Genomic DNA, 11,884 nt, shown 5'->3' on the forward strand with positions numbered 1-11,884 from the left:
CTTGTGTTTCAGGACGTTTAAAATTATGGTAGGCTCAGGTCCACACCATGCTGAATCCATGGTGTCCCAGCGTGAGGATCACTTCTTGCATCTTGAGCAGGAAAGGGATCGGGAAGAGAGCGTGCATATGGAGCACACCAGTAGGAGCCGTTCACGAGGTGGAAGCAGAGTTCCTCATGAGGAAAATGCTAAGGCCAATCAAAAGGAGATTGACCATCTAAAGAAGAAGCTGCGTTGCGAGAGACGAAGGAGAACTCCCTATTTTTCTGACCCTTCTTCTGGAGACTCCCAAGGTAGCAGCTATAGACCCAGGTTAAGAACCCCTCCTAGCGAGTCTTTCTCTTATGAGGAGGATTTTCTTCATGGTTGTGAGGACAAGAAGACTTCTTCCAAGGGCTTGGGAAGTGATGCCATGAGTAAGGAGCTGCACCAAATCTCCAAATCACCTTTCACATGTAGGGTGGAGAAGGGGAAGCTTCCACGACGGTTTACCCAACCAACGTTCACCATTTATAATGGTCGAACGGACCCTGTGGAACATGTGAGTCATTTCAATCAGAGGATAATGGTTCACTCTAAAAATGAAACTTTAATGTGCAAAGTCTTCCCTTCTAGCTTGGGACTTGTTGCGATGAGATGGTTTGATGGATTGAAGACGAGTTCTATTGATTCCTTCATGGAACTCACTAGGGCATTTGGGTCCCGATTTGTCACCTGCAGTAGAGTTCCTTAGTCTCTGGATTCATTGTTGTCCATGTCCATGAGAGAGGGGGAAACCTTAAGAACGTACTCTGACAGGTACTAGGAGATGTAGATTTGAGATGGCTGTATCAGAGGCACTGTCTCGGAGGCAGTTGAAGAGGGTGGAAGGTCTTCAATCACGCGGATATCTGGGGGAAACTATGTGTTCTCAGCTTTTCTCCATTCAGAAGTAGCAGGGACTCCTGCCACATTTAGGGTTTCTGCCCAAACTTGTTGGCAGTAATCTCTACATACTTCTACTAGCTCTTCAACTAGTCAGACCTCCATTGCCTCAACCCCTTCGTTATAAGAAGCCTTTGTTGCGGCCTCCATGGTCTCTTTGATGGTCCGAGCCGCTTCCTTGGCCTGAGCAAGTTCCTTTTTTAGCTCCAAAATTTCCTGCTGAGTAGTGGACAGATCTTGTTCTTTTTTACGCAGCAGTTTGCGTTGCCCCTCCACTTGAGCCTCAACAATTTTGAGTCCGGCCTCAGCACTCTTTCTCTCATTCTTCTCATCTGCCAATTGGGTGGCCAAATCGTTTTTCTCTTTCTCAGCATGGCCCAAGGCTTTCTCAGTCTCAACTTTGACATCGAATTCAGCCTTAGCTTTATTCTGGGCGTCTTCTACCCATTTCTCAGTTACAAAAACTTCTTGGATGGCCTGTACAACAGTGGTGAACAAGTGTATTATGGCAATAACAATATAAAAGATGAATATGATTAAAAAGGATATAAAGGAAGTTAATTATGATAATAAAATAATAGAAGTGGCAACTGACGTTGTTGGTAGTTGCACATACTAAGGCTAAATCCGTTTTTAGGGAGAGGAAGAGTTGTGGTTGGCTCATCTTTTCTAGGGCATCCATGTCCTTAGGCAAAAGGATGGGATGTTCCAGAGCATCAGTGAGATAGTGGGCATGTCCTCTTTGGAACTCCCTTATGCTGGAGTGGCAAGGGATGGGAACCCTATCCAATTCCAGTGCAGGAGACCAATGGGACTGCGTGTGGTGCACCTTGGCCAAACCGTGGCTTTCCTCACTCTCCACGGAGGAGGCGAGCGTTGCACCCTTTGCTACTTTTTGTTGTTGTTGTTTTTGCTTCTTCTGCTGTGCCTTTTCTACGTCCTCGCCCTCATTTTTCCTTTTCTTTTTGAGGTCGAGAACGGGAATAATAGGGCCGGGAGGAGGAGGAGGGGGTGGTAGCTTGGTGTGAGGTTGAGATCCTGTAGAGCCCTTCTTGGTTGCCTGCTTGCCCCTCCTGGTAAAGAGTTCCTTCAAGCTGGTCCCCGGTTCTTGAGACATTTCTTCTTCTCCCTCGGAGCTGTTATCTACACGTGTGATTATGAGGCCTTTGATACCAGAGCCCTCGGCAGATTTGTTTTCTTCGTCTGAGATGTTGACAACGTGGTCCTCCGAAGGTTTCTCTGCTTCCTCAAGGCGGAAGTGGTCTATTTCTTCCTCAAGAGACAGGTGCGAGGATGTGGATTTTTCTCGGACAGTTGTTGTCTCAAGTTGTGCCGAAGAAGGGACTGCTCTTATTGGGCGTATGTAGAGGATGACAGAAGGGTCGTCTGGTAAATCGAATGGAGCAAGGAAGTCCGGCTTCGAGACGTCTATCCTTCTACGACTCCGGTCCCCCGCTGTGATTGCATTGCCGATGTCTTGGAAGGTAGACGATAGCGGTTCGTATCACAAAATAAGATGGGTTGCCCTCACCTGCAGGTTTTCACTCACGAACACCTCGGATCTTAGAACTCTATTGAGGTCCACGACACTGATTAGAATTAAGCAGGGAGATACGTGCTGTTTATCTGAAAAATGTCCGAGGAACTAAATATGGTTAGATCGACAATAAGGAACCTAAATCCCAGGCTAAGGAACCTAAATCCTATGGAATCACACCTAGTTTTCCCTCTTTGACTGGACAGTAAGGACCGTTGTACCACCTTCTAGAAGCGATTAGATAGTCGTCCTTCGTGCCTTAGTTAGATTTGGGTAAACAAGATATAAGCCTAACAATGTTAGACCTAGACTTGAGATAATACCCTACGCCTTTAAGATTGTGGCATTCATACAAATGGGCAACGTCGTACCATGTGAGGTTCAAACCCATTTGCTCAGTAAGAGCGTCGACACAACCTAAGATTCTAAACATGTTAGGTGTACACTGGTCTGGGCATAACCTATAGTTACGTAGGTATTCACTAGTTACATTTTTCATGGGAAGTGTCATTCCGCCCTCTAAAAATGCGATTATTGGAATGAAAACTTCCCCTTCTTTCCTATTATCAGCTATGGCTTCTGGAGGGCAATATCTCAAACCCACTTCCAGGGGGATGTGGTATTTGGCTCTGAAACCCTCTATACCAGCGCCAATATCTACTAGACATTTGAACCTACCCATTTGGTTGGAGTAAAAATGGAAATTTAGAAGAGGAAAGGGTACAATTGATGGCTGAGGACTGTAGTCGAGGAGAAAAAGAATTTAAGAGAATGAAAACTTACGGGAAATGAGTAGACGATCCTTCGCGAGCTTCTTGAGAGAGGAGAAAAAGAGAGGCTTAGGATTTGATTGATTTTACGAGTAATGAGTTGAGTCGCGATTCCCTAGGCGTTTTGATATGTGGGGGGCGGCAGTTTATGGGAGTTGTCCCGCTCAAATTTTGAGGAAAAACCCGGACCGTTGGATATGCATCTCACCGTTAGACGTGTGCGACAGGGCGTTACTTGGAGCAATTAATGGGGGCGTTATGGATTTCGAGGTGTCAGGAGCAGTTTCAAAGGGAGTGAGATGATTTTCTCACGTGTAACAGTTTGGGAAACATGTGAAGGCTGTGGTGTTGAATCAAAATTTCATTTTTCTCCTTAGAAAAATGAATTTTTGAGGGGCTATTGTGGGGGCAGAAATGTCAGAATATGATTTTGGGCCTTGGGCTTGGTCCGAGGAGAGTTTAGTGGTAATAAGGATACTGAACTTAAAAGCCCACAAGCAAACCTAGTCTATAGCTACGTTTTTCATAGCCGCATTTTCAAACGAGGCCTATCTTGTGCGACAATAGCCCCCTGCGGGACCTAAAGCCACGTTTTTAAAAACGCGGCTTCAACTTACCCTATAGCTGCGTTTTTTAGTCCCTATAGCTGCGTTTTTTCACGTGCATAGATATGGGACCTATAGCTGCGTTTTGAAGAAAACGTGGCTATAGACCAGGGGTAAACTATTTACGGAACCCTTCAATAGGCCCCTAAGTCTGTACACTTTTTTTAACAATTATTCAATCAATAAAATTCAGACTTTTGTCTTTCTATTTTCGGGTGGATTCTAGACCCTTTCTCCTTGTGGATTCAAAGACTCTTGTGGACTCATGGAATCCTTGTGGATTCGAGGTTATTTTCAGAAGCAAACGTGTTTTGTTTCTTGTTTTCTAGAAGTAGACGTGTACTGCTTCTTGAAGCTTCCGCATCCCATATCAAAATATTATCCCTTAATTTGATGAAATATTTCCTAACAAATAATATAAAATTAATTTACTAATTAGTGAAAATAAAAAAAAAATTAAAAAATTAGATAAGAAAACCAAGAACTTTAATGAGTGTCCATTGGTTTGCTTCTTTATAGTAAACTTCTTCTGGCATAATATTTTGCACCCAAATTCAAAAGCAAAGAGCAATAAGTAAGATGAATTTATTAGACTAAAACACAAGCGTAAGTTGCATATTGAGAAAAAAACAAGTGAAAAAAGTACAACAACGTGAGGTGTATTGTGTGGGATTTAATTGATTAAGAGAGATTATATCAAAAAGATGGCTTAATATATATATGGGAAATTACACTTTGTTTGCCTGTGGTTTAAAAAATGGTACTTTACCTACCTAAGATAAGCTTCGTTTGTCTTCCATTACACACCTTTGTTAAAAATATGGGTAAATTTGTATTTTTGCTACCCTTCATGTCTCTCTCATCTCAAAACTTAAAAAACTAAAAAATCAAGAGAAAAGAAAATCTAAAAGTTAGGTTTTGTAAAAATTAAATTTATTTGATGATAAAACACTTTATTGATTTTTTTTTATAGCAAAAAACACTTTATTGATTGAGTTAATTAAAATCCATAATTCCATATTCTCTTATGTAATAATAAATTTTACTAATTAAATTAATTGGTGATCGACGTTGTGCTAGGAAAGAGAATTCCTAAATAATTTACACTTGGGGCATAAAACACGGTCCAATTACAGAGGAGCCAGAATATCTTAGTGGCTAGTGGGATAGTCGAGCTCCTTAGAAAGATAGTGTCCTATCTTTCTAAGGAGGGCCAAAATGGGCTTTTATCCATTTCTCACAAACTTTTCAACAAAATGCCCAATATCTGAAAGTAATTAGAGAAATGCCCCTGTTTTGAAACTCGATTTTCTACAAATCGAGTTTCAAATGTAAAACTCAATTTTTGGAACATTGAGTTATAGCGAACGAGAACTTAGAAATTTTTTTGGAGCTTGAGTTCCATGTAAAGTACTCGAGTTCATGGAACTCGAGTTCTACTTGAATTTTTTTCAATGAACTCGAGTTCCAGAAATTTTTTTTTAAAAAAATTTTTAGTTCGCTATAACTCGATTGTCCAAAAATTGAGTTTTAAATTGAAACTCGATTGTTAGAAAATCAAGTTTCAAAACAGGGACATTTCCCTAAATAGTTTCAGATATAGGGCATTTTGGTGAAATGTTTTGGTGAAAGGAGAAAATGCCAATTTTCTCCTTCTAAGGACCATTCCTCATTTTCTGCAAAGAAAGAACTGTCTAGAACAAGAAGTGCCATTCACTGTATGTAAAATCCCAATATTCTTTCTTTAATGCTTGACCTTTTTAAGGAACCCCTAGAGAATTGTTCCATATTAACATGCACTTGCACATTCACAAAGAAAATAAATAAATTGTGGGCTTCATTTTTATTGTGATAATCATAATAATAATAATAACATACAATTATATATATATAAAATTAAATCAAGTGGCTAAAAATTCTCCAATTATGATTGCGGCAACAGTATACTATCATTAACCTTTATTTTTCTGCTCTTGGTCTCAGTTTCCCACACGCCTGTCTTTTTCTTTTGTCTTAAGAGGCTTAAACAACCGTTTGAATTTCAGTGTCTTTATGGCCCAAAAACTTAGGATTTGTTTGGTAACGTTATTTGAACAATAGTTTTCGTTGTTTAAAAAATATAACACGTATTTTCACAACTTTTTTTTACCCACACATATTTTCATAACATTTAAACAACGTTACTAGAAAAAAAAACATTACCAAACAGACCCTTTTTTTTTAGAGAGAGTTTCAACCTATGGAATTTGCTATTAATGATAGCTCTTTATCATCAAACCAAGATACCAATTAGTTTTTGGTGTAGACAGGGATTAAACATTAGATCTCTTATTCAACCATTAGAGATTTACCAGTTGAGCTAGTTAGAACCCACTATTACCAAACGGACCCTTAAATTTAAAAAATACATCTCTAAACTTGTGGATGCATTATACTTATTAGTATAAGAAAGTCACAACCATTCTTCTCGTCTCCATTACACTTAGCCTCTTATTACTCTTGTTACTTGTAGTTGTGTTCCTCTATTGCCGACGCCGTAAGGTAACTAGGAACACTCAACATGAGTCTAAACCACCAAGGAATGGAGATTTATTCTCAATATGAAATTATGATGGAAATATTGCGTATGAAGACATCATTAATGCAATTGAGGATTTTGACATCAAATATTGCATTGGAATTGGGGGTTATGGCAGTGTTTACAAAGCAAATTTACCTAGCGAAAAAGTAGTTGCCCTAAAAAAACTTCATTGTTTAGAAGCTAAGGATCCAAGAATGAAGCCAAAGTCTTGTCTCAAATTCGTCATCGTAACATTGTGAACCTTTACAGGTTTTGTCTACACAAATGATGCATGTTTCTAGTTTATTAATACATGGAAAGAGGAAGCTTATTTATTGTCCTAAGCAATGATGTTGAAGCTAAGGAATTAGATTGGAAGAAGCGGGTGAACATCATTAAAGAAGTAGCACATACTTTTTCTTACTTGCATCATGATTGCATCCCAACAATTGTCCATCGTGATATGACTACCAACAACATTTTATTGAACTTGGAATTGCAAGCTTTTGTTGTAGATTTTGGCATAGCTAGAATCCAAAGTCCTAATTCCTCCAATTTAACCACACTCGTTGGCACCTGTGGATATATAGCACCTGGTGAATATTTTGTTTCTATATGCATAAACTCAAATTCTATTTAAAAAACAATAGATTAATCAATGATCATATGCTCAAATTTTTATTAGAAACATCAAATTGGTGAGACGCTCCTTAGTGGATGTCTAATTGTCATACTATAGTAGGATAATCCTAAGAGGTTACTTACAACTTTCAAGTAGTTTAGTTGTGCTCACACTTTTTTGTGTTATGTTTTAGAATTGGTCTACACCATGGTTGTGAACAAAAAATGCGATGTCTATAGCTTTGGTGTAGTGGTGCTAGAAACAATTATGGAAAGACATTTGGGAGAGCTTAATTCATCATTAGCATCATCATATGCTCGAGATATGATGCTGAAAGATGTCTTAGACCCACGCCTTTCACCTCAGATAAACCAAAATATTGCTAAGAGCGTGGTTGTAGTTGTAACACTAGCATTGGCATGCCTACATTCCAATCCTAAATCTTGCCCCACAATGAAACATGTTTCACAAGAATTTCTTGTTCGAAGGTTACCATTGTCGAAGCCCTTTTATGCAATTTCAATGCAGCAGTTGATGAATCAAGAAATATGTTTGGTAGACAAGAATTAGGAATGGTTTAGATATGTGATGCCAAGAAGGTGGGTAATCTATTTTCTTTTGAATCTTGCAGTGGCTATTTAATTATATTATTGCAAAATGGATTATGCCATCAATAGCAGCTAAATAATTGGATTTTAGTGGACATGAATGAATTTGTATCATGACTTCCTATATATACATATAAAAATTATAAATACCGAATATAAAAGCATAATAAAGGCTATAAAAAAAATATAATGGTTTAATTCTTAATGAAAAGGCAATGGATTTTTGAGTTTCAGTTAGTTGAACTAATAAAGTCTTTTATAGTTGAATCAAAAGTTTGGAATTGGATCTTTAGCGTACACAACAAACCAATTGGTATCTTGGTTTGATGATAAAAAACAATCATCATGAGCGGAGGTGCCATAGATTTGAAATACTATGACATCTATAAAAAAGGGGGTAATGGATTTGTGGTTTCTATAAAAATATTGGTGTTGTGTCATGTGTCCAATTGAACCTTTAGGCGTAGCAGATAGGGGCAGCTCCACATTGATGCTAGGATGGTCATAGGACCACCCTGACCTAGAAAAAAAAATCATTATATATAAATTTTTTAAATTTTATGATTTTTTTAATCTTTTAAAAAATTTGTGACTACCTTAAATTTTTTTAGGCCCAACATAATTAAATTGTAGAAAACATTTGGCAACAAACTTGGTTGTAGACTAAGGCTTAAACTTTACTTAATATATATATATATATATATATATATATATATATATATATATATATATACATATATATATATATATATTTTTTTTTATTGAATGTGAATTTTGACAAATCCACCGTTGGATTACTTTTTTATTTTTATATCCTCCATGCTTGCAAGATTTCAATGAGATCAAAGATCAATAGTGTGGGGAGTAAAAGGACCCAAGTGGGCATATGGGCCTTTGGACTGTAGCATGAAGGGCCGACCTGCTCCAGAATTAAACTCTACGAATTGGCCCATACGCCGAGGATCCGAGGATACAGCCAAGGGGGAGCTTCTCCTCGGACAGATTCAAGAGAACTTAAAACTTCATTATGAAGGTCAAGGCACAACTTTGGAAAGACTGATGGTTAAAGGGGGACACCCTGAACCTTCTAGATGCACCAGTGTTAAAGAAAATATCAAGAGTAAAGGCTGCCACCTCCGCATTAAAGGCTCTGCACCTACCTCCCTGGCCGCATTAATGGGAAAGTGACCCCTGAACAGTAGGGCTGAAACTTCTAGTCACTGTCCAAAAAGTATCAGGGAAGGAAGTATTTAAGGGGGGGGTCTGTAACTAAGAAAGAGATGAAGAATTGTAATCTTTAAGGATGAAGAATTGTAATCTTTAAGGAAGAAAGAGAAATAGTAAAGAAGTAGTCCTCGACTCAAGTCCGAGGAGACCCATTTGCAATTATCATTCGTTATTTACCAGTGTTTATTTATAAAAGCCTGTTATTAAGTTCTCAGTACCTTTAATCTATATTTCAAACCCACACTCTACAAATTTCATTGTTTAAGGCTCATTGGGCCTGAGCCCATAACCTTCTTTGGGTCCAGGTGCAATTGTGTACTTACAAATAGCTATGTCATTAATCAAATGTTTAAATTTCAAGTTTTTGTAGTTTAAAATTATATGTAAAAAATAAGTTTATGGATCAAATAGTAAATCACATCTGATTAGTATGAAATTTGACATATGTTTTAAAAACATAAAGAATATGTAATTTAACGATTAGATTTTCAAAATATGTAGTCATGTTAATTTGTTTAGTGAGAGTTATAGATTTGTAGCCAAACTTTATTCTTAAATTTTAGTCCCCTTAACAATATATTAGGCCCATACAAACAAAAAGGAAAATCCCAAGAAAAATTTTATTGAACTAAAATTTCGAAAGATATGTAGATTGCAGCATTGGTAATGAGATTATTAATAATTTCAAAATAAGAAAACTCATAGAAGGAAATTATAAGACTTTATGTATTTGTGTGTGTGTGTGTGCGCTTTGTTAATATATATTCTATTTTTATTAAATTTTGTATAATTTAAGTTTTATAATGATTGCCCTGAAAAAAAAAATTCTTGAAACCGCCACTAGTAGAAGAACGCGATTCCACTTGCTATTACCCTTCATATCTGTACTTTAGAAATCACAATTGATTTCAAGGTTGTTAATGATGTTGTAGCTAATAAAGGCTTTTATAATGGCTTCCTTTACTATTCTAATTTCTGATTGCAGGTCTTTGATGCCCCCATCTTTAGCAGGTGAGGTAAATAAAGCTATCCATTGAAGGAAAATAACACTAGCACGGACCAATCAGCTAAATGGGGCGGATCAATGAATAGTGGTTTTGTAACTTTGTTTTATTTTTTATACCCCATACACTGTTCCCCTCTACTACTACAACACCAGGATATCCTGATAAGTTGTATTTTTCCAGGAATGCTAATGTGTGACTTTTATTTTTGGTTTTTTTTGGAAGGCTAATAAATCCTTTAAGAGTGAGTAGATTACTCATCCAACTGCAGCTCTTCCCTTCATAAATTACAAGTAGCAGAGAGGTCATAGTACAAAATTTAAGAGGGGCCTTAAAATTGTGAACGTAGTTGCTAGGCCAAGAGTGGCTACAAAAGTTACAGGAAAATGCACATTGTGAGCAAGTGAGAGTAGACTCAGTCACTTGAATAGATAGAAACATAGCTTTACCATTTTTCTCCAATACCAATTCTATAAAGCCTATCATTAATGAAAGCAGCTTCAAAATCCAAATATAAGCATCATTATTATTGTTTTTGAAATAATATACATCGTTATTTTAAAGAATTAAGCTAAAACTGACTAAATTCATAGAGGTATCTCTAACATGACTACCGAACAATTTTCTCTCTGTCTCAATTTTTTAAATAGGATTCTCACCTACCCTTGCCTACAATTCAAATACTAATTTCAAAACCACAGCATATTAACGAGACTCAGGAAAAAAGTCATTTTCTAAATCAAATTGCATAACAATTGGTTGAAGAAAGAAACGGAGGTGCTGGATCTTCACTACCATATCATCCACATATACCTCAATGGTCTTTCTAAGTTGCGATTCAAACATTCTAGTCATCATCCTTTGGTAAGTAGCCCCGGCATTTTTCAACCCGAACGGCATTACTTTATAGTGATAATTCCCTATTGGAGTACTGAAAGCAGTCTTCTCCTGATCACCCAACGCCAATGGTATTTGATGATAACCCTGGAAAGCATCTAAAAAACTCATTTGGGGATGCCCGACCGTAGCATCCACAAGCTGATCGATGCGTGACATCGGGAACGAGTCATTTGGGCAGGCTTTGTTCAGGTCTATGAAGTTTACACATACTCTCCACTTTCCACTCTTCTTTTTCACAACAACTGTGTGTGCCAACCATTCCGGGTAGAAAACTTCTTTAATAGCACTAGCCCTTTTGAGCTTAAGCATCTCTTCTTTGACAGCCTCGGAGTGCTCTTTCAAAGAACGCCGAGGTGGTTGCCTCCTAGGAACAACGGCAGGGTTGACATTCAAATGATGGCAAATGAAGCTTGGGTCAACCCCCGAAGCCTCATAGGGATCCCAGGCAAAGACATCGATATTGTCTTTCAAAAACTTCACCAATTCCATCTTCTCTTGGTGTGGTAACCGTGTCCTAACTTGGAAGAACCTTTCGGGATCATCAGTTATAAGGAATCTCTCCATATCTTCACACATGACATCCTCTGCTGTCACCGCATTGGGCGCATCCAGAGTCATCAATTGCTATAAGTCTTCCACAGCCAAGGCCGAGGACTCTGATTTGGCTTGATGCAGTACTGCAGCTGATATGCATTGCCTTGCCACTGATTGGCTGCCAAGAATTTCTTCGATGAATCCCCCCAAAGGGAATTTTACTTTAACATGCAAAGTCGGGGAGACGGCACCCAAAGCATGCAGCCAAGGCCTAGCAAGGATGGCTGTGTATGGAGAATATGTGTCAACCACAATGAAATCCACATGGACCGTTTCCGAGTCAGACTGTACAGGCAATCGAATTTTTCCCTTTGGTATAACAGCCTTCCCTTCAAAACTTATTAATGGCGAGTCATAGGGAGTGAGATCCTCCAGTTTTAACTTAAGCCCCTTGAATAAGTCAGGGTACATAATATCTGCACCGCTGCCTTGATCGATCATCACCCTTTTGACGTCGTAATTCCCTATCCTCAACGTGACCACCAGGGTGTCATCATGGGGTTGAACAGTCCCAACCTTATCTTTATCAGAGA

The 11,884-nt window shown here is 38.2% G+C and overlaps 1 protein-coding gene across 1 annotated transcript; it reads left to right on the top strand.

Annotated features, from left to right (window-relative positions):
- The first annotated feature begins 6,709 nt into the window (after positions 1–6,709).
- Positions 6,710–7,588, top strand: LOC142625489 (MDIS1-interacting receptor like kinase 2-like). The gene is made up of 2 exons (XM_075799134.1): positions 6,710–6,992; positions 7,212–7,588. Exons 1-2 carry the CDS (start codon positions 6,710–6,712, stop codon positions 7,586–7,588), a joined length of 660 nt encoding a protein of 219 aa, XP_075655249.1.
- Positions 7,589–11,884: the final 4,296 nt, after the last annotated feature.

The sequence above is a fragment of the Castanea sativa genome, chromosome 2 (genome assembly GCF_040712315.1).
Source record: "Castanea sativa cultivar Marrone di Chiusa Pesio chromosome 2, ASM4071231v1".
In the NCBI taxonomy this organism is placed as follows: Eukaryota; Viridiplantae; Streptophyta; class Magnoliopsida; order Fagales; family Fagaceae; genus Castanea; species Castanea sativa.

Excerpts from the sequence above, each read along its gene's own strand:
- LOC142625489 (XM_075799134.1), top strand. The coding sequence starts at position 6,710 with ATGGAAAGAGGAAGCTTATTTATTGTCCTAAGCAATGATGTTGAAGCT. Across the intron at positions 6,993-7,211 it reads CTGTGGATATATAGCACCTG|AATTGGTCTACACCATGGTT; the intron begins GTGAATATTTTG and ends GTTATGTTTTAG.